Source organism: Oryctolagus cuniculus, chromosome 9, assembly GCF_964237555.1.
Source record: "Oryctolagus cuniculus chromosome 9, mOryCun1.1, whole genome shotgun sequence".
NCBI lineage: Eukaryota > Metazoa > Chordata > Mammalia > Lagomorpha > Leporidae > Oryctolagus > Oryctolagus cuniculus.
Window position 1 is genome coordinate 99662621 of NC_091440.1, and position 22583 is coordinate 99685203.

General features: G+C 55.1%; 1 protein-coding gene across 4 annotated transcripts in view; it reads right to left on the reverse strand.

The window, feature by feature from the left end:
• The window catches only part of CACNA2D4 (calcium voltage-gated channel auxiliary subunit alpha2delta 4), a 107826-nt gene that overhangs the window by 47294 nt on the left and 37949 nt on the right, over nucleotides 1-22583 (reverse strand). For all 4 annotated transcript variants that reach the window (XM_070049271.1, XM_070049272.1, XM_070049273.1 and 1 more), the window contains exons 19-26: nucleotides 20491-20552; nucleotides 18045-18112; nucleotides 16599-16644; nucleotides 16428-16525; nucleotides 14951-15044; nucleotides 7963-8058; nucleotides 4501-4628; nucleotides 1468-1548 (exon numbers count right to left, since the gene is read on the reverse strand). In XM_070049271.1, the coding sequence (XP_069905372.1) occupies nucleotides 1468-1548; nucleotides 4501-4628; nucleotides 7963-8058; nucleotides 14951-15044; nucleotides 16428-16525; nucleotides 16599-16644; nucleotides 18045-18112; nucleotides 20491-20552 (673 nt within the window). The remainder of the gene's footprint in view (nucleotides 1-1467; nucleotides 1549-4500; nucleotides 4629-7962; nucleotides 8059-14950; nucleotides 15045-16427; nucleotides 16526-16598; nucleotides 16645-18044; nucleotides 18113-20490; nucleotides 20553-22583) is intronic.

A 22583-nucleotide genomic window follows, 5' to 3' on the forward strand; every position in this document is an offset into this window, starting at 1 on the left:
CCACACTGGGTCCCCAGCCTCCCTGCAGGGAAGCAGACCGTCACCTCCTCTTTGAGCTGCAGGCCCCAGCCGACCCCAGGAGCAGAGAGGCGGAGCCAGAAGCCAGGGAGAATAAATTACAAAGGAAGACAAAAAAAAAAATTGAAGTCTCAGGTCTCTAGCGCCTCATCCTTTTCCTGTCACATCCATGCACCCTAGAGCGTAAGAGCAACTGTCTGCAGCGAGTTAAACCCACGGCACTGGGACACGGTTTCTATGGCAACCCCTCCTGTTCTAATTCTGCTCAGAGTTTAAAATGTTATCAAATAATTGGGGAGCACAGGAATGCACAGCCAGCAGCTTGACCCCTCCTCCCTTCTCCTTGAGAGGCCACACCGTGGGGCGCAGGGCGGGCACAGGCTCAGGAGACCAACCTCGGGAAGCAAGGGGGTGGATGCCTTCTCAGTGCCACAGCCTGCATCCTGCAGACCCCCAGAGACACACCTGCTTCCCACTGAATGCAACGTTAGATGGTGCTGTTCTCTCTCCTCCTCTAATCGCAGCGTGAGAACAGCCTGGTAAAAGGGTGGTCCTTTTACCCTCTCAGGCTGGGAGACAGAGCCCCACCCACTCTTTCCGCTCTTCTGTCCTGACCTCAGCCTGGGGTGGGGGCACACGGACCCTGCCTCTCTCCCCAGAATTCCTTGCCCTGGCCAGGCCTCAGGCTAACAAAACAAGTGCCTGATAGGGAGGGTGGAGCAGCCCTGAGCAGCTGCGGGAGTGGCCACTGGATGGCGCCACTTTGTAGAACTGAGCTAGGGCTAGGACAGAGATGCTGAAGCCCGGGTCAGGAGGACCACCAAGGATGTGTGAGGCCCTGAGAAACTGCCACATCAGGGGACACCTGTGGGCGTCATGGGGTGCTGGCGTCCCAGCGTGGAGAACGCTGGCCCTGGTGGGCGGGCTGAGGCCACAGCCTGGCTCCGTTAATCACTAGCTGGACTTTGGGCATATAACTGTCCTCATCTGTAAGGTGGAGCCCCCATCACCTTCTGTAGAGCACCCTGAGGACTGCACGGGAAAGGGTGTGGGAGGCGGTTCCCACGGTGCCTGGCGCGTGCTGAGCTCACATATGGAATGCCCACTTTAGGGACTGAGTCACAAGCCCCTCGTCTTGTGAGTGGGTCCTGGAGCCTGAGGCAACAGAAGGGGGATGGGGGGGGAGGTCTGGGCTGCAGTCTCTGTCCTGGGTAACCTTGCGCAGGTCTCTCAACCTCTCTGGCCGTCACTGTACTCACTTGTTGAGCCCTTTTAGGTTTTATAAGCAAAGTGGCTCAGAAGAGCCCCCTTTCCCTCATGCCCACACTCCACGTGGAAGGTCAAGGGCAGCCGCAGGACGGTGGCCCTGGCAGGCCCCACGCGGGGGGCCTCCTGCATCCCCCATGGCCTTATCTGTGTACACTGGCCGCAGCGGGCAGCACGTCCTACCTGCAGCCACGGCCGTCTTCTCGTCCACTGTCACCACCACAGCTGTGCTCGCCGTCACCGCCAGCGGCTCCCCCTGGCTTTCTGGGGAGACAAAAATCATGAGGTCACCTTCTGAGCACCTGGGAGCAGAGCAGTGACTGAGCCCTGGCGCCCTCATGGACGACAAGACACAGATTCCAGCTTCAGACATGGCTGGACTAAAACAAGTGGGGGGGGGCTGTGCGGGGACCTTGCTGCTGGAGGAGGGGTCACTGCCAGCGCGTCTCTGCATGGTGCTTCCTAGCATCAGGCACTGCCCGTCTGACCGACACGCGGCCCCGAGCGCCTGAACGACACCGCACTGCCAGCGCCAACATGACCCCGTGGCTTTCACCTTGTCTCAGGGCGGCACACCTGTCTGCCCACTGCCGCCTCACCTGAGCTCCAGCTAGCACAGCTCAGGGACCCTGGGGGGCTGTCCCCTCCAAGGACAGGTGACTTGCGCTGCACCACAGGGTGCTGTGGAGCTGAGGGGCCTGCTTCGTTCCAGGACTGGGTGGTGGGTGACCCTGGTGCCCTTAGTAAGTCAGTGGTGACACCCGCAGTCAGGCTAGAAGCCGCGGACGAGTGGCACAGAAGTCCCCGTCTTTTCCCTTCTTTTGGAAGCACCAGACCTCCGTGGGAAGAAAGGTAGCCAGAGCTCCAGGGAGCCAGGGCGGGTAGGCTGCTCCCTGCCCCCAGTTCGTAGTTCTCACCGCCCAGCCCCGGAGCAGCTGGTGGAAGCACCCTTGCCTGGATGTCACGCAGCCTCCCTTGGTGCTGGCCTGTCGTGTGCCGGTGCCACGGGAGACAAACAACCCTCGGGAATCACTTGTGGAGGGCATTGCTGCCAGGGCATCGCCGCAGCGGGGCTGCAGCTCTGCTGTTTCGAGTCCATTCTGTTGCCTGGTTTACCCTCGCTGGCATCAACCATCTCACAGAAATCTAAAATTGCACTCTGATGCTAGGAACTCGCAATACCCAAGATGTCCTTGATTCTGGACATCTGCCGCAACGAAGTCAAAGTCCACTTCCTCACCTTGGTTCTAGACACATCTAGAAGATACTAAGTGGCTGACGGCCTGCCGTACTGCTGGTCTCTGCAGCCTGCTTCCCGAGACAGATCTCTCACTGCATCCGTGCAGCGGCCAGCACAGGCTCCCAGCAAGCACTCAGGTGAGGGCGTGGAGACCCGAATCACAGAGTCTCCAGGGACATCTGGAATTCGAGGGCCTGCGTCACAGCAGCTCCCTGGCCCAGTGCCCTTGGGGAACCTGCAAGGGTCTGAGTGCAGGAGGGGCAGGGCTCAGGCAGCAGCCCAGGAAGAAGCTGCAGGGGAGGGCGAGCAACTGCCCTGAGCCTCCCGGGCGGTGGCGAGATTCTGCCACGCCTCTGCTGGTGGCAACAGATAGCTCTGTGCAGGCAGAACTCAGCCTGCGGGCCCCAGCCAAGGGCACAGCGCCCCCTGGGAGCCACGAGGCCTCCACTGACTCTGCAGCCTGCGTCTCCCCTTCCCCTCAGCCTGCTCAATGCAGATGCTTTTCTCCTTTGGGCTGGATGGGAGAACACAGGCATCCTTGTGTCTCCCAGCTTGTGCATGAGCTGAGCAGGAGAGCAAGGCCGTGCAAGGGAGCGCCTGCCTCTCTCCCCGGCAGCCTCCCTTCGGTCGCCAGCTTCAGTTCCCTGCCCACCCACCGTCCCCGCTCACCGAGACATCAAGCCTCCTCCTCCAACCCCGAAGCCAGCAAGCAGAGTCCCGGTGACAATGCAGGCAGGGAGGACCTGGCCAGGAGCCTGTGGGTGCCCCTCCCAGGGGCTGCAGAGGCTGGTAGGGGCAGGGAGGAAGGCTGCCTCTCTCTGCTGTGGGGTCAGGAGTGGGCAGCGGGAGAAATGACCCTTCCCCCTGGCTCTGAGAACCTGCCTCATGGGCTTGCCTTGGATATAAAAATTACCCTCTCCCCTCCCCCTTCTGCTCTGTGTCCAGCTTTCGTCCAGTGGGCAGGGCTGACCTTGGCTCTCGCCTGGCTGTGTGACTCCCTTGCTGTGTGTCCTGGGCAAGTCACGGAACCTCCCTGAGCCATGTGTGAGGCGAGGGGCAGTGATCACACTAACCTAACCAGGCTGTGCAGGTTGAATGAGTGCTGTGCGGACTGGAACGCCCTTTAGTTCCGGTGCCTGGTGGAGGGACCAGGTGTGAGATGGGCTGCACTTCCCTGCTCTTGGCCTCTGGACCCACCCCTTAGTCCCTCAGGCCACAGTCTCTTTGCATGTAAAGTAAAGTCATTTGGTGATTTTTCTGGGTGCTGGTTAAAGTCACCTAACTTTTCATCTTTGGACCATTTTTCAGAGCTGGGGGCTGGGACTTGGGTGCCTGCCAGCCCTGAGTATCCTCCGGGTCCCGGCCTTGCAGGAATCGGCTGGAGCCCTGAAGGCCTTGTCCTGGCTGCTGCCTGCTGCCTGCCCGCCAGAGCCATGTCCCTTCCAGCCAGGAGGCTCTGCTTTCCCCCAGGCTGGAAGCTCTGGGTGCGTTTGGTTCCAGGCAAGCTCAAGGGCGCTGCTGTTTAGCCTGGGAAGAGCTTCGGTGACCCTGTGGCCTTGACAAACAGCGCAGCCCCCAGCCAGTCTGTTCCTGTCCTCTGAACCATTCATGGAACTGGCAAAGACTTTCAGATGAGCAAGAACCTTAGCCATCAACCTCCAGATCTTATATTTGGGATCTGGGCTCAGATCCAGCTCTCTCAATGTCCAGGGAGACTCTCCTTTATCCACGGGGGCTGGGGAGTGAAGTGATGGGCCCTGCGTTCAGCGTAGGCACCCAGGCGTGCGTGTAGGCGGACGTGGTGAGACTCGCAGGCGTGACCTCCTGGCCCTAATGTGTGTCACAAGGGCTGGCAGGGGGAGCCTGGGTCTGGGTTCTCTCAGGACGAGGAGGAGGAGGAGGAGGAGGAGGAGGAGGAGGAGGAGGAGGAGGAGGAGGCAGAGGGCGTCTCATCGCAGTGCGGGGGTGAGCGTTACCTGGTCCCTGTGCCCAGTTCAGGTTGAAGACAAAGCTGCCGGGAGGTCGCTCGGAGGCCTGGCGGTACCACAGCGGGAAGTGGTCCATGGTGAACACACTGGCCTCGTCCTCTGGCGTCAGGAACTTCCTGCAGAAGGAAGATTCGGGGCTCCTCTGAATGGGGGAACACAAGGGGCGGCCTCATAGTGCTCATGGAGATGGGGTTAAAAGTTCACTCTGGTGCCACATTTTGAAACCCAAAGTGATTTCATAATGCATATTTTCTGGGAACTTTTCAGAGACCCCTCATATGCATGGAATCCAATTTTTTTTCAGGGGCTGGTATTGTGGCACAATGGGTAAAGCCACTGCCTGTGCGACACTGGCATCTCATATGAGCACCCATTTGAGTCCCGGCTGCTCCACTTCCAATCCAGCTCCCTGCTAATGCAGCTGGGAAAGCAGCAGAAGATGGCCCAAGTGGGAGACCCGGATAGAATTCCAGACTCCTGGTTGTGGCCCGGCATAGCCCTGGCTGTTGCAGCCATCTGGGGGAGTGAACTGTAGATAGAAAATCTCTCCCTCTCCCTCTCTTTTCCTCTCTCTCTCTCTCCCTTTCTCTGTAACTCTACCTTTCAAATAAATAAATAAATAAATCCAACCTCTTTTTTTTTTTTTTTAACAGGCAGAGTGGACAGTGAGAGAAACAGAGAGAAAGGTCTTCCTTTGCCGTTGGTTCACCCTCCAGTGGCCGCCGTGGCCGGCGCGCTGCAGCCGGCCCATCGCGCTGATCTGAAGGCAGGAGACGGGTGCTTCTCCTGGTCTCCCATGGGGTGCAGGGCCCAAGTACTTGGGCCATCCTCCACTGCACTCCCGGGCCACAGCAGAGAGCTGGCCTGGAAGAGGGGCAACCGGGACAGAATCCGGCGCCCCGACCGGGACTAGAACCTGGTGTGCCGGCGCCGCTAAGCGGAGGATTAGCCTATTGAGCCGCAGTGCCGGCCCCAACCTCTTTTCAAAATAAATTTGCTTTTTATTCCATTTCTAATGAGCTTTTTGAAGTCTTCTCCTGTTCAACCCTGTCCCCTATAAGGTTGTCTTGGCTGAGCCAAGAGAGGTGCAGATGGACAGATGGAGAATTTAGCTGCTAACAGGATTCTACCACACAGTGTCCTGGCACTTCCTGCCTTTTCAAGAATCAAAGTGATGCTGGGTCTAGTGGCACAGTAGCAGCTCAAAGAGGTATAGGGTCTGTATTAGGAGGGATATTTTCTGTTTTTATGTCAGCCTCTGCCTGCAGAGTTTGTTTCTTTTGGAAGTAGCCTAATCCCTCTTTTTAAAAATAATTTGAACATTTATTTGAAAGGCATAGTGACAGATAGAGAGTCAGAAAGAGAGAGAGAGAGAATCTTCCACCTGCTGGTTCACTCTCCAAATGTCCAGAACTGCTAAGATTGGGCCAGGCTGAAGCCAGGAGCCAGAAACTCCATCTGAGTCTCCCATGGGTGCAGGGGTCCAAGCACATCTTCTGCTGCTTTCCCAGGTGCGTTAGCAGGGAGCTGGACTGCAAGCGGAGCAGCCGGGACTCAAATGGGTCCTCATGTGGGATGCCCGTGTCGCAGATGGCAATTTTTTTTTTTTTGACAGGCAGAGTTAGACATTGAGAGAGACAGACAGACAGACAGACAGAGAGAAAGGTCTTCCTTCCGTTGGTTCACCCCCCAAATGGCCGCCACGGCCGGTGCTGTACCAGGAGCCAGGTGCTTCCTCCTGGTCTCCCATGCGGGTGCAGGGACCCAAGCACTTGGGCCATCTTCCACTGCCTTCCCGGGCCACAGCAGAGAGCTGGACTGGAAGAGGAGCAACAGGGACAGAACTGGCGCCCCGACCAGGACTAGAACCCGGCGTGCCGGCACCGCAGGGCGGAGGATTGGCCTAGTGAGCCACAGTGCCGGCTGCAGACAGCAATTTAACTGCATCATGATGCCAGCCCCTATCTTAATTTCCTGTCATCTGGTTCATTGTGCATCTGAGTGAGAAAACTGTCAGCCCCATCGCTGCACTAAGAGGGGCGTAAACTCCCCCAAACAGCTTCTGAGGTTTCAGAAGGCACCGGGTGTCCTTTTTTCTGAGCAGTTGTACCTCGCTTGTTACTGCCTTGTGTCCCAGAGCACACAGCAGCCTGCAGGGGACAGTGTGGCCCTGGGAGCAGCTAGCAGGGGAGGGATGGTGGTGGACAATCCAGCAGGAGGGGACTGGGATGGGTGTTTGAGCCCATTCAGTTGCTGGGCTGCCTTTCATGTCATGTGCGGGGGAAGGGTGCCCTTGGGGACTGCACAGTGCACAGCGTGTGTGCCCGTTCCCTTGGGAAGCCCAAGCATGTTGAGGTCTCCACCCTCCATTCTGAGAAGCCCTTTAGAGAGGCTGGGGGTGGGGCGCAGTATCAGGAATAGAGACAGGGTCCCAGATCGCTGCTGTCTCTCCCCAGGAGGAGGAGATGGGGGAGGGGAAGGAGGGAGGGAGAGGGAACAGCCACGGCATCTGTTTTCCTAGAAAGCTTCAGCTTTGCTTAGTGAGTGTGATTGTTCGGAGTCCCGGAAGAAGCTCAAAGATGATGCTCTGGGCCTCAAAGATGATGCTGAGATGCAGTGAGAGGAGCAGCAAGTGGGTGGAGGCCAGGACGGCGGCCCTCACTGCGAGAGCCTCCAGGTCTGCAGAGCGGCAGGTGGTGCTGCTCCCCCAGCCCCGCGCCCACACCCTCCTCTGGGCTCCCATCTGCAGGCGCCCTGGCTGGGGCTGAGCCAGCTTCTGCGGGGGGCAGGGTTTTTCAGTACTAGGTGGGGCGTGCCTGTTGTGGCAGGGGCTTCCCTCGGGACTGCGGGGTATTGAACAGAATCCCTGGCTTCTACTGGTGAGAGGTCAGCTGCACCCTTCCTCCCTCGCTTCCCCCTTGCCCAGTGGCAGCCCAAAATATCAAAATATCTCTCAGGTGAGAGCTGTTGGCTAGGAGTCCTAAGCCCTCTGCACGCTACAGTGGGTTGCAGCTGGCACCCTCTCTGACCGGAACGGGAATCACAAATCTCCCACACATGACAGGGGCGGGCTTGTCCCAACGCAGCCCAGAGGGCATCTCCTGGGTAGAGGGCACAGGAGGGCCTCTCCCCTCAGGGCTGGGACAGGAGGCTCAGCACCAGGGAAGAAAACAGTCCCACCACCCCTTCTGCAGGAGGGAATCCCGTCAACCCTCCTGACTTCAAGGTCATGGTCATTGCCTTCCCAGACCTGAATGTCCCCTTCCCCCCCAGCCAGGGGCACCCCCGGATGGACACATATGAACCTGGGTGGAAAGGGTTACTTTTCTTACTCTCCAGATCCATCTGTAAACCCCAGCTTCCTGGCCTCCCTGGCCAGCCTCTGTCTACCCAGTGCCACAGAAACCCAAGAGCAAGAATGCAAGTCCCGGGGCCCCTGCAGGGACTCACCTGTCAGAGACTCTCTCGGAGCCCACGAACAAGCTGCCCCTAAGGAGGCCGGCCCTGGTGCCCAGGAAGGCCATGTCCACCTCTGGCTCCGACTCGCTGTGGGACAGACAAAGCGGAGCTGTGACCACGTGGCCCCTGCGTTGCGATCTCTCCCAGCCGCACCCAGCCTGGCTCTGAGGATGCTTTCCAAGACCGCTGAGTTTGCAGGTAGTGCCAGGAACGTGCCCTCTGTCCCCATCCACGGCCAGCGTCCCAGCTCGCCGCAGACCCTCACCCCAGCTTCCAGGAAGTGGCTCTGTTCATTAAGTGGCCCCTGGGGTCCCTGCCTCTCTTGTGTGTCACATCGAGCTTCCACTGTGTGCCCCTGGGTTTGGGGGAGTAGAGTCTGGAATAAGAACTCGGGCAGGGAGATTTTGTCCTGGGGTCCGTGGAATGACGCCTTACGGCCAGGACGGGTTTGAAAGTGTTCCACACTTTCCCTTCTGATGGCAACGTGAGGGTGGGAGGAGCAGGCTCTGACCTCAGCACCCAAGAGAAGTCCAGGGGGACTTCACCAGCTTGCCATTGACCTGAAAAACAGAGTCCATTGCTGGCCAGAGCATGACTGGTTTTCCTCCCAGGCTGCAAGGACACTGGACGGTGATAAAGGACACTGGACAGGAGCGCAAAACAGGGCCACAGACAGTAGGTGCTGCCGCCTTTGTCCCGGTTCTTGGTTGCTGGTGGCTAGTTTTGCACAGTGCCAGACCCCAGGGCTTGGGGGCCTGTCCAAGGTAGGCAGCCCCTTTGCCCAGACTCATGGGTGAGGCCACTGGGCTGTCCTTGCTGGGCGCTGCCCCAGGCTGTATCTTTGGACAGAATCTGGAATGGCACGGAGACACGTGGCCCATAGTATGGAAAGTCACTGAGGACAGGGGCCTGGAGCCTCGGGCGGGCGTCGGCTCGGACTCCAGGACTACAGAGAGGGGCTCTTACAGGTTGTGCCTTGGAACCCTGTAGGGCTTAAACACCACAGCCGCCTGTGCCCAGTGGCAAACTCACCGAGACACCCACCAAGTGGGGCCCTGGTACCTGCATATTTTTTTAAATTTGCATCTCCTTTCTCTTTTGGTTCTCAAGGACATTAGCATAATACTTAGTTCCCAAGGACATTAACTTAGTACTGTTTGCGGGGCCAGTGCTGTGGCATAGCAGGTAAAGCCACTCCCTGCAATGCCGGCTTCCCATATGGGCACCGGTTCGAGTCCCGGCTGCTTCAGTTCCGATCCTGCTCTCTGCTATGGCCTGCGAAAGCAGTAGAAGATGGCCCTGCACCCACGTGGGAGACCCAGAGGAGGCTCCTGGCTCCTGGCTTTAGATTGGCACAGCTCCGGCTGTTGCAACCACTAGGGGAGTGAACCAGTGGATGGAAGACTCTCTCTCTCTCTCTGCTTCTGTGTAACTCTGTATTTCAAATAAATAAATAAATATTTAAAAAAACTTAATACTATTTGCTCTATCTACCTAGAATAGCAATGTCAATATTCCTCCCAGGAGTGTGAGTGCTGAGCAGAGTTTAAGGTTCTTACCGATTGACCGCTTCACCTATTTCACCGTTATGAAGCCCTCGAGAGTTTTCTCCTTGCATGATTATTTCATGAACTTGACATGGCTAGGCTTCTTTGTTTCATTTGCTTTCAAATTTTTTAGAGATTACTTTTTAAATTCTAATTTGGTCACACACTTTTTAAAAAAGATTTACTTATTTTATTTGAAAGACAGAGTTAAGAGAGGCAGAGGGAGAGAGAGGGGGAGAAAGAGAGAGAGAGAGAAAGAGAGAGAGAGAGAAAGAGAGAGAGAGAAATCTTCCATCCGCTGGTTCACTCCCCAGATAACTGCAACAGCCAGAGCTGCACCCATCCAAAGCCAGGAGCCAGGAGCCCCATGTCTCCCAAGGGTGCAGGGGCCCTAGGACTTGGGCCATCTTCTACTGCTTTCCCAGGTCACAGCAGAGAGCTGAATTGGAAATGGAACAGCCGGGACTTGAACCAGTGCCCAAATGGGATGCTGGCACTGCAGGTGGTGGCTTCACCCAATATGCCACAGTGCTGGCCCCTGGTCACAAAATTGTATGAAACATGTACATGGTTTCAAAGTCACTATGAAAAATAAAGCATTCTGAGGCACGATCATCTGTCGACTCACAGCCCTGTTCCTTCAGCCTTCCTGCAGGTAACCTTCTTTTCTTTTCTTTTTCTTTTTCTTTTTCTTTTTCTTTTTCTTTTTCTTTTTCTTTTTTGACAGACAGAGTTAGACATTGAGAGAGAGAAAGACAGAAAGGTCTTCTTTCTGTTGGTTCACCCCCCAAATGGTTGCTATGGCTGGTGAGCTGCGCCGATCTGAAGCCAGGAGCCAGGTGCTTCCTCCTGGTCTCCCATGCGGGTGCAGGGCCCAAGCACTTGGGCCATCCTCCACTGCCTTCCTGGGCCACAGCAGAGAGCCGGACTGGAAGAGGAGCAACCGGGACAGAATCTTGCGCCCCAACCGGAACTAGAACCCAGGGTACCGGTGCCGCAGGCAGAGGATTAGCCTAGTGAGCCACAGCGCTTTTGATTAAAAACACACGTATGGGGCTGGTGTTGCTGTGCAGTGGGTGCAGCTGCCACATGGGATGCTGGCATCCCATATAAGCAGGTGTTCTAGTCCTGGCTCTCAGCTGTGGCCTGGGAAAGCAGTAGAAGATGGCCCCAGTGCTTGGGCCTCTATACCCACATGGGAGACCCAGAAGAAGCTCCTGGCCCCTGGCTTCTGTCTGGACAAGCCCAGGCTGTTGTGGCCATTTGGGGAATGAACCAGCAGATGGAAGATTCTCTCTCTCTCCCCTCATCTCCTGCCTGTACCTCTGCCTTTCAAATGAATAAATAAACATTTTAAACTTTATCTTTTAATTTGATTTTTCTGTGACTTTTCGGAAATGCCCTAGGTAGAGACAGTTCTCATTTCTACGGTGATTTGTTTTACCAAGTTCCTACTGAGGAACATTTAGGCTGTCCTCAATACTGCACTGTAACAAACAGTGCTGCAATGAATAGCTCAGGTGTTGGTCTCTGCCTTTTTTTTTTTTTTTTTTAACCCTGCCGGCCCATGTCCTTTTCTATTTTTGCTAGTGTATCTTTGGGATGAGTTTCTAGAAGTGGCGCTGGGCCAGGTGTGAATAATTGGGTGCTATCGCCACATCCCCCTGAGTGGTGTGTGCCACGCTTCTTGTCCCCACTGGCAATCTACAGGAATACTTGACGCCCCACAGCCTGGTGGATCAACAGCACCAGGGGCACACTGGCCACTGTGAGAGGCGGGAGGCACATCTTATACAGTGTTACCGTGCATTTCGGTTATGAGGATCTGGATCAAGCATGCTCACCTACATGAGGACTTTCTGTGTGCTTTTCCTGTAAGCTGTGCGCATCTCCCGAATCTCCCGACCGCTTTTCCTCTAAAATGCTTGGCCTTTTGCATTTTAATTTCTGAAGCCCTTTCTTCTTCATGGATATGTGATGGAAATGGTACCCTTTCTTATGCTTCATAAGGTACATTTTGCCAGCTTGTATTTCTTTGTATCCTGCTCATGCTTTTATTTTTGCCATGTACATGTTTGTCTGCTGTTAAAGTTTATCAGTCATTCCTTTATTGCTTCCGAATTTTGAGTCATTGTTGGGGACGGCTTTCCCACTGCCAGATTCTAGAGCCATTGGCTTGTGGTTTCTTTTAGTACTCATGTGGTTTCACTTCTTATATTTAAATCTCTGAGTCATTTGGACTTTATCCAGGTGCATGGTGTGAAGAGAACACAATTTTATCATTCTCCATATGGCCCTCGAGCCAGTACTAAAAGTCTATCTTTCACGCACTGACTAGACAAGATGCGTTTGTCATATACTAAATTCTTGGATGCATCTAGATGAATTTCTGGATTCCCCATTCCATGCCCCTAGTCTGCCTACATTTTCATATGCCAACTTCATAAATTAATTGCTGGGGTTTTGTAAGAGGTGCTCATATCTTGGCAGATCCTGCCATCATTCACCACTTTTCTTGTTCAGAAAGGTTTGCCTTTTCTTGCTTGTTCTTCCAAATCAAGTTTTAAATCATTTTATCTGAGTGCAGAAAGTACTGATGACACTTTAATTGGGATTGCATTTAATCTGGAAAATAAGTTAGGGAGGATTAACATCTTTATGATGTTGACTCCTACTATCTGAAAACGCTGGGTATCTTTCCATGTGTGCAAGTCTGCTTTTGCATCTCTCAGGAGTGTTTCATAATTTTCCTTATATAGGCTTCTGGAAAGTTCTCACAGTTTCATGCTTCATATGTTCTCAGTCTTACAGGTATATTAAACTTTTTCTTGCCCTTCTAAATACTCCTTCTTTTATTACATCTTCTATTCAGTTTTTGTGTTGATAAGGCCTGCTAATATTTGATATTGATGCTATAAGCTGTTACTTTACTAAATTCTCTTTATTGTCTATAATGGGTTTCCTATTCATTCTTTGGGAGCTTCTACATATATAATCATATCATCTTTTTTTGTTTTTATTTTTTGAGAGACAGAGACAAACACACACAGAGAGGAAGAGAGATCTCCCACCTCCCTGTCCACCCTTAAATGCTTGTAACAACTGGGACAGGGCCAGCCCCAATTTCAGCACTAGGAACACAAGCCAGGTCTCCTCCATGGGTGGCAGGAATCCAATCCCCTGAACCATCATTTCTGCCTCCAAGTGGCTACAGTAGCCGGAAGCTGAAGTCAGGCAGGGAATGCACCCAGGTGCTCTGATGTGGGGCACAGGTGTCTTAACTGGCAGCCTAAACACCCACACTCCCTATCATCTTTAAATAGAGAGAATTTTACTTCTTTCTTTCCAATTCTCATTGCCTTAAAGTGCTTTCTTGCCTTGCAGTCTTGTTAAATACCAGTAGGGAAGTGAGCATGTTTGGCTGGCCACTGTCTTTAGTGGGAGAGCCTCTAGCCTCATGAAGATCTTGGCTTTCGGGGCCGGCGCTGTGGCACAGCAGGTTAAGCCTCTGCCTGCAGTGCTGGCATCCCAGATGGGCACTGGCTCGAGTCCCTGCTGCTCCACTTCTGATGCGGCTCCCTGCTGATGCTCCTGGGAAAAGCAGCAGTGGATGGCCCAGGTGCTTGGGCCCCTACATCCACGTGGGACACCTGGAGGAAGCTCCTGGCTTCGGATCAGCCCGGCCTCTACCTCTGCCCCACACTCTCTGTAACTCCACCTTTCAAATAAATGAGTTAATTAAAAAAGAAAATCTTGACTTTCAGGCTTAGGTCAATGTTAAGGAATGGTCTTTGAAGACATGAATAGAGATGAATATTTGTTCATATGCCTTTTGTGCATGGGTAGAGAGGGTTCTCTAACTTTTCTCCCTAGCTAAAGTCCCCAGGTCATCTTTTATCATGCACAGTCCTGGTTAAGAAATGTTTGCTGGGTGAGGGTGGGATGCATGGTGGCTTAGCCAGTAAAGCTGTTGCCTGCAAGGCTGGCATCCCATATGGGCGCTGGTTCAACTCCCAGCTGTTCCACTTCCAATCCAGCTCCCTGCTAAAGGACTGGGAAGGCGGTAGAAGATGGCCCAAGTGATTGGGCCCCTACTACCCATGTGAGAGACCTGGAAGAAGCTCCTGGCTCATGACTTCAGCCTGGCCCAGCCCTGGCCATTGAGGCCACCTGGGGAGTGAACCAGCAGATGGAAGATCTCTCTGTCTCTCCTTTCTCTGTAACTCAAATAACTTTCAAATAAATAAACAATTTTTTAAAAAGAAATGTTTGCTGCTCACTGTTTCTCAACACTACAAAACATCCATGGCTAATCTCAGAACCTGGGAAGATCTGTGCCCCTTCCCTTCAAACCTGGCACCACTGCTCTCCGTGGCAGGCAAGACAGGCAGGGCTGAGGATCTGCAGGCCGGACCTGGACTGCCCCTTGGTGGGGACGATGGCGGCACAGACAGTGTAGGCTGTTGTGAGAGCCAGAGTGGTGAATGCCCACCAAGCGCCTGGTCCACTGCGCCTTTTTTCTTTCTTTTTAGTTTTGAATAGGCCGCACATGTACGTGGTTCAAAATTGTCCCAAAGAGTTGTAGAGTGACAAGTGTCCCTCCCATCCCTGTCACAGTTACCCATCTTTCTCACTGGAAACAACGGAGGAGAGCTTTTCCCAAGTGCCCTTGCACACACCGACACCCCCTCCCACAGATACGCACATGCACAGATACTATCTCCTGTCCTTGCCCTCCAGAAACGACACCATACCTTGCACAGCACTCTACAGCTTGCTTTTTAAATAGGAGATTGCTCCTAGAAAGCCCTGTTGGTGTCTTAGTAGGATAGCACTCATTCACTCACTTATGGATGTCTAGGGGAGGTTTGTTGAATCTTCCTATTCAGAAGTCAAGTGTGCGCTCCGTAGTCTTACCCTCACTAACATCAGCACTCGTGTGCACACACACACACACAGTCAGTCACATGCTGCCCATCTTTAGATGACAGCACCAAGTCAAGGCCAGCAAAGGGACCAGGAGAGCTAAAGGACCGGGAAACAGCGGGGGACACTGTGTTGCTGTTGCCACCTTACCTGCTGGAAAGAAGGCACCGCCCTATACGAACTCTCACTAGGACACTTTGGTTCGTGGGCTGTCCTGGCTGGAGCCCAGCCCAGGGAAGGGGCCTTAGAACAGGCTACCCTGGGTAGGGACTTGACTCGCCTTGGTGTTTATTCAAAGCAGGGAGAAGGCAGCAGTGGCAGCTTTGTCGCGCCTTTGCTCTGCTGGGGGGGGGGGGGGCTGTGTGAGGGTCACTCCTTTCCCCAGCCCTGTGTCCTCACTGGTCTTGGGCCAGAGGATGTGGGTGGCCTGCTGAGCTGCCAGCCAGGTGGTGGGTGGGGCCCCGCTGTGTCCCGCCCAGAACCCCCGGCCCCCTCCTGGCACCTACTCAGAGCCGTTGAGGGCCAGCGCCGTCCAGTAGGCTTCCATGGGCGCCGTTACCACCGCGTCCAGCAGCACCTCCCGCACCAGCTCCTCATCGCCTGCGGGCAACACCACAGGCGCTCCTTGTTGAATGCAGCTCACCTACCGCGTGGAGGTTCCGGGTCGAGATGTGCCTCGTGAACGCGCTGCCGAGGTGAGCTTTGACCTTGACCGAGTGCTTTTGCTGACAGAGCGCTCGGGTCCCACGCCCAGCTCTGGCTCCCAACTCCAGCTTCCCGCAAATGCAGACCCTGGGAGGCCGTGGTGACGGCTCACATATGGGGTTCCTGGCTCCTGTGTGGGAGATCTGGATTGGGTGCCCAGCTCTGCGCTTCAGCCAGGGATATTTGAAGAGTGAACAAACAGATGGGAGCTCTCTCCTCTGTGTCACACAAACAAATCAATCAATCAATCAATAAAAACAAAAGTGTGTGAGAGCCTGAAGAAATCATTCCCTCTCTTTCAGCCTTCAGAGCGACATGCGTAGAGCTGAACCCTGACACCCCTCTGTCGGATCAGACTTGGATCTGCCTCTCCCATCTCAGCTCCCGTCACGCTGCTGCCTGGTCAGCAGGACACCCGGGCCTCTTGTCCGCACTGTGGGCTGCCGGCCTCAGAGCCCCGGGCAGCTGTTCCCCGTCTGCGCTTTCTTTTCCCTCCTTCTCTTTCTCTAACTTACTTGCTTTTATTCGGGTCAAATCCGTATGACTTCAACCAACTTAAAGGGCACACATAGTGCATTCCCAGTGCTGTGCAAGCACGTCTTGTATCTAGTTCCAGGACACCTTTGTCCCCTCATTAAGCCGTGGGAGTGCCTCTTGGCTCTCCTTACTTAAGGGGCACTGTCTTGACCATGTGCTTAGAGCAGGGCCCACACAGGACACTGGTCGCGATTCGTAGCAACGTGCATCGACACGTGTGTGCTTCCTGTTGACTGGCTGGTCTTTCCATCAGATTCTAAGCTGCATGAGCTCCACGCTGGCCTTGCCTGGGGGATTGCAGCAGCTTCTGTGTGCAGCCCAGGGCACGCACGGAGTGACTGCTCGGAGCAGAAGTGATAATGGGATGAACTGAGGCGTGCCCTGGCTTGGGAGGCAGAGCCTCCTCATGGGGGCGACATGTGACACGTGACAGAGTGAGCAAAGAAGAGGAAGAAGGATCGTGCTGAGCGTGGGTCCCGTGAGCTCCGTTACACTAGTGCAGCAGGAACTTAAGGCCGGCTGAGGCTGGGCTTGGAAAATGCTCCCAGACCACAGGCTTTGAGAGGCCGTGAGGTCAAACACTCTCGTCTGTGGGGTGAGCCTTCAGGGTGCAGCGTGTCCGCTACTTGCCCCAGGGGCCCACTGCTGGGCGAGGGGTGGGGCAGAGGTAGCAGGCAGGTGGATGCCCTGGACCACGCTCGGCTGACCAGGGTTGCACGTGCGTGGGCAGGCTGCACTCACACTCCAGGTCAGGGTCCTTTCCCGTCAGGAAGAGGACCATGGCCTCCAGCTGGCTGAGTTTCCGGTGGTCAGGGTCGATGTCGGTGACGCAGTAGATCCTGGAACCGGGAGAGTCGGGGTTACCTCCAGATACTCGGCCTTCCTCCCCGCCAGCCCCAACGCCTGCCTTACCAGTCGCTGGCCAGGCTCAGATCCGGGTGAAGCAAGTCGTGCAGGCCTGAAAGCGGAGGGTGGGGCTCAGGATGATGCGTCCCCAGGGTGGGCAGTGTGTGCCCTGCAGCCTGCCCTGGAGCCCCTGAAAGGCGGGGCTGGGCTGCTCCCTCATGCTGCGGCTCCAAGCAGGGGTGCAGTGCAGGTCCGTGATGGGCATGCTGGGACCGTGCCTTGGTCCACACCTCCCATTGCTCATGTTCAAGTCCCAGCCACTGCAAGGCTCAGGACAGACACCGGAGGCCCCCCTTTCTTCCTCCTCCAGCCGCCCCACTCATCACCAGGCTGGAGCTCAGTCACCCCTGGGGACATCCTAGCGTGCCCATTGCATAGCAGCTCCTGCAGGAGCCACGGGAAAGTCCTTGGGTCCCGGGCCAGAGCGTGCCAGCAGCAGCAGTTCTTGCAGGAGGAGTGGGTATCAAGGCCACTTTGGACCTAGCCACACTGTCTACTTCCTGCCTGGTCACACAACCCTTCCTCCCCACGAGCGCCACCCCTGTCATCCTCTACCTCACCAGGTGGCTGGATCGGTGAGGCTGCCTGACCTTGGACTATGCGTCTCCCAAATGTGAGGCAAATTAAACCTCTCTCCTTCATGGGTAGCTTCTCTCTCTCAGGTCTGCTATTATGGAGATGGATGGCTGACTAACACCTCCCGGCCTCCCTGCCCATACACTCCCTGTTGGGGGTTGAACTGTGTCTCCCCATAGTCAGGGAGAAGTCCTGAGCCCTGCTTCCTGTGACTGTGACCTTCCTTGAAACAAGATCATTGCAGAGGTCATCCAGTTAAGAGGAGGTCGTTAGGGTAGGCCCCGGTCCAATGGGACAGAGACGCTGGAGGGAAAGAGCCACCACCCAGAGGTGGAGTCAGCGACCCAAGTGCAGCGGCTGCAGGACAAGGGGGGCCTGGGCCACTGAAGTTGGAAGCAGCAAGGAGAAGCCGCCTCCCTCTCCCTCTGAGGCTGTGGGGAGCATCACCTTCCCATCACCCGACTCCAGACTCCGCTTCCAGGACGCCGAGGCAATGCATTTCCGCTTTAAGCTTCCTTAGCAAGCTCATGCACACTGGTCCCTCGCTCTCCTGGCCTCTGTTCTCTCAGCCCCTCTGTAGTCTTCTCACAGAGAAATGCATTCGCTGGACAGGCCCTCCCCCTCTGGTCGAGCAACACCCCCCAAAATCGGACTACCCGTGCTTGGCAGGCCTGGGGCCCTGCAGGTTTGATGACCGACTGGCAGATGCTGTGTGCTGTGGGCATCACAGATGTGCGGGCCCCTCCCTGCCAGGCAGCATGGCTCCCAGATGCCACTCGGAGCCTGGGACTGTGGAGGTGGACCAAGGGGTCTCTTGGTCCTCCCAGGAGAACCCATTTCCCCCCACGCTTCTGTCAGCACCTGACGCCGACCCACCTTCTTCCACGGATGTGTTCCCCACCAGGATGTACTCCCCGTGGCCGCGGGACAGCACCACTCCCAAGCTGGGGAGAGAAGGGAAAGTGCACGCTCAGTGGCCAACACCAGTCAGCCTCAGCCAGGGGGAGCTCTTCACGGGCCCATGCCACGTGGTGTGGACAGCCATCCCCTGGGCCTGCCCCCGCCTCCTGGCCATGCCCTCAGGAACCCAAGTAGCACTTCTGCACCTCCATCAGCCTCTTTCTCCCCTGGAAAGCCCACAGCAGAAGAGCCCTTACAGCTCCTGTCTTGGTCAAGGCCTGTCCCAAGCCTCCCAAGGACCTGCTGAGGTGCAGAGAGGTCTCTGTGCCTCGTGGGGCACCCCACAAATAGGAGACGCCCTCCTCTGCTGCCAGGACATCAATGGGGCAGCTAGGTTCAATATCTGGACCACCGAGAGTCATTATTGTCTGTTTACTCATTTTTCTTTAGGTTTTTATTTGAAAAGCAGAGAGACAGAGAGATCTTCCATCTGCTGGTTCACTCCCCAAATGCCCACAACAGCCATAGCTGCACCAGGCCAAAGCCAGGAGCCCAGAACTCAATCCAGGTCTCCTAGGCTGGTGCAGGGAGCCAAGTGCTTGAGCCATCCCTGCTGCCTCCCAGGGTGTGCATTAGCAGGAAGCTCAGGTCAGACATGGAGCTGGGGCTTAAACCCAGGCACTCCGATATGAGATGTGGGCACCCTAAGCGGGTTCTCAGCTGCTGCACCAGAGTCGGCCCCACCTAGGGAGCTTTAAAAGACACAGTGATGGCCAGCGCCGCAGCTCACTAGGCTAATCCTCCACCTTGCGGCGCCGGCACACCGGGTTCTAGTCCCGGTCGGGGCGCCGGATTCTGTCCTGGTTGCCCCTCTTCCAGGCCAGCCCTCTGCTGTGGCCAGGGAGTGCAGTGGAGGATGGCCCAGGTGCTTGGGCCCTGCACCCCATGGGAGACCAGGAGAAGCACCTGGCTCCTGCCATCGGATCAGCGTGGTGCGCCGGCCACAGCGCGCCGGCCGCGGCGGCCATTGGAGTGTGAACCAACGGCAAAGGAAGACCTTTCTGTCTCTCTCTCTCTCTCACTGTCCACTCTGCCTGTCAAAAAAAAAAAAAAAAAAAAAGACACAGTGATGAGGGGCCAGTGCTGTGGCACAGCAAGTTAAGCTGTCACCTGTGGTGCCAGCATCGCATATGGACACTGGTTTGAGTCCCAGCTGCTCCACTTCTAATTCAGCTTCCTGCTAATGTGCCTGGAAAAGCAGCAGAGGATAGCCCCCGTGCTTGGGCCCCTGCACCCACACAGAAGACCCAAATGGAGTTCCATGCTCCTAGCTTTGGTCTGGCCATAGTGGTCATTTGGGGAGTGAACCAGCAGGTGGAAGATTCTCTCTCTCTCTCTCTCTCTCCCCCTCTTCTCCCCTCCTCTTCCCTCCCCTCTCTCTGTAACTCTGTATTTTAAAAAAGAAAATAAATATTAAAAATATATACATATAATGATGGGCTCCACTCTAGCTACTGTGATTAAATCGATCTGGATAGGGAATTGGCGATTTTACAAATTTCCTGGGTAGGCCGGCGCCACGGCTCACTAGGCTAATCCTCCGCCTAGCGGCACCGGCACACCGGGTTCTAGTCCTGGTCGGGGCGCCGGATTCTGTCCCGGTTGCCCCTCTTCCAGGCCAGCCCTCTGCTGTGGCCAGGGAGTGCAGTGGAGGATGGCCCAGGTGCTTGGGCCCTGCACCCCATGGGAGACCAGGAAAAGCACCTGACTCCTGGCTCCTGCCATCGGATCAGCGCGGTGCGCCGGCCACAGCACGCCAGCAGCGGCGGCCATTGGAGGGTGAACCAACAGCAAAGGAAGACCTTTCTCTCTGTCTCTCTCACTGTCCACTCTGCCTGTTAAAAAAAAAAAAAGAAAAAAGAAAAAAAAATTTCCTGGGTACTCTAGTGAGCTGGGACCAGAGTTTTACTAGAAACAAGGTAATTCAGCAGTGAGGACCCTTCGTTCTCCGATTTGTGTAGTGCTTCCGGTCAATATTTGTGTGGTCGGAGGGAACCTAAGAGGGCTTCCCATTCGACTCCTTCCTCTTGCAAGGGGGCAGTGCCTGAAAACCTCCGAGTGGATTATGTCATTTAATCCTCGCCCCACCCAGAAAGAGCTGCTATTATTTCTCTCCTTTCCAGGTGAGGCGGCCAGGGCACAGAGAGCACAGGGCACCTGGCTAAGGCCACACCTCCTGTAAGTGGTGCCCTTGGGATTCAAACCCAGAGCTTGCACACTGGGCTACACAGGCAAGGCGGGTCCTGAATGTGGACCTGGGATTCCGCGGTTACCACACACTGCCAACCCAGTGGGAGCAGGTCCTCCCCCAAAGCCTCAAAGTTATCTCCCCTACCCCTTGAAAACAAAGCATGGGCCTTACCTGAAAGGTGTGTCGCTGATGTCTGTGAAGAAGTAGTCATTGGTCAGGAAAAGAACTCGCTTCTGAAAGAGCAAAGGGTGCGTGCTGGGGAGCCGGAGACAGAGCACCTGCCACAGCCACCTTCCTCTTGCCCACGGCCCGCGTGTCCCTGGCCACCACCGACCTGCTGCATTGTGCTGACCTCGGTGGGCAGAATCATCTCCAAGCCCAGCCACCTGTGGGTTGGAGGCAGGTGCCTGGGTTTAAGGACCACGTCTACAGCTGTGCTGCCATTCACAGCAGCCCTGGGCCACATGTGACTACTGAACCTTGAACTCTGCATGGTAAACCAGATTTCCAAATTTGTGTTAATTTAACTAGTTTTCAGGATGAAGTGTTTATATTTTCACTTTTCCTCTTTTTTATTTATTACAAAATGTTAAAAATGACTTGCTTGAGGCCGGCGCCGCGGCTCACTAGGCTAATCCTCCGCCTAGCGGCGCCGGCACACCGGGTTCTAGTCCCGGTCAGGGCGCCGGATTCTGTCCCGGTTGCCCCTCTTCCAGGCCAGCCCTCTGCTGTGGCCAGGGAGTGCAGTGGAGGATGGCCCAGGTGCTTGGGCCCTGCATCCCATGGGAGACCAGGAAAAGCACCTGGCTCCTGGCTCCTGCCATCGGATCAGCGCGGTGCGCCGGCCGCAGCGCGCCAGCCGCGGTGGCCATTGGAGGGTGAACCAACGGCAAAGGAAGACCTTTCTCTCTGTCTCTCTCTCTCACTGTCCACTCTGCCTGTCAAAAAAAAAAAAAAACAAAAACAAAAAACAAAAAAAAAAAATGACTTGCTTGATTCTTCCTGCTTTATTTTTCTTTGAGACAAATGCAGGTACGCACACACACAAAGAGACAGATGGGGAGAACTCCCATCCACTGGTTCATTCCCCGAATTCCGGCAATGGCCCTGCCCTTCGGGAGGCAGGAATTCAATCCAAGTCTCCCCAGTGAGTGTCAGGAACCCTGGTACTTGACCATCACCAGCTGCCTCCCAGGATGTGTGTTAGCAGGAAGCTAGCGTCTGGGGGTGGAGCTGGGACTCCGACCCAGGCCCTAGGTGCTATATGGGGTGTGAGCATCCTAACCAGCACCTCAACTACTAGGACAAAGGCGCACGCCTTGGTTTTTGCAATTTCTGATGAACGTGTGACACTTGTACAATTGAGGGGCAATGGGTGACATTTCAGCAGCTGCCTGTGGGGTAAGCTGTTCAAATCTGGTGGCCAGCATCCCCACCTCCCCACCTTTCTGTCACATTTGTAGCCTACCAGCTCCTATCCTCCAGTTCATTACACAGCACACAATTTGTTATTGTGATCTGTAGTCGCTCCATCCTGGCTTGAACATCAGGACTAGAGGTGGTCTTTTTCCTCCCTTATTTGTTTTTTTAAATGAAGGAAAAGGTGACATGCACATATCTTCAGTGTGCTGCTGAATTGCTTTTTTTTTTCTTTTTGAATTTTTATTTATTCGACAGGTAGAGTTATGGACAGTGAGAGAGAGAGAGAGAGACAGAGAGAAAGGTCTTCCTTCCATTGCTTCACTCCCCAAATGGCCGCTACAGCCAGCGCTGTGCTGATCTGAAGCCAGGAGCCAGGTGTTTTTTCCTGGTCTCCCATGTGGGTGCAGGGGCCAAGGACTTGGGCCATCCTCCACTGCCTTCCCAGGCCACAGCAGAGAGCTGGACAGGAAGAGGACAACTGGGACTAGAACTCAGTGTCCATATGGGATGCTGGCACTGCAGGTGGAGGATTAACCTAGTACGCCACGGCGCTGGCCCCTGCTGAATTTTTTTTATAGGTGTGTTTAATCACCTTCCCTGTCAACATGGCACCTGTGTGCCCTGCCTGCCTCGTCAAATCCACCATCACCCTTCCCTCCACAGGCAAGTTCTGTTCTCAGTTCTGTCGCCATAGATTATTTCCGCCTGTTCCTTTCCTGGCTGGCTTTTTGTTGTTGTTGCTATTCAACATACTGTTTTCAAGATCCACCTGTTCTGCTGTATGTATGAAGAGTTCTGGGGGCCGGCGCTGTGGCGTGGTGGGCTAGGAATCCGCCTGCAGT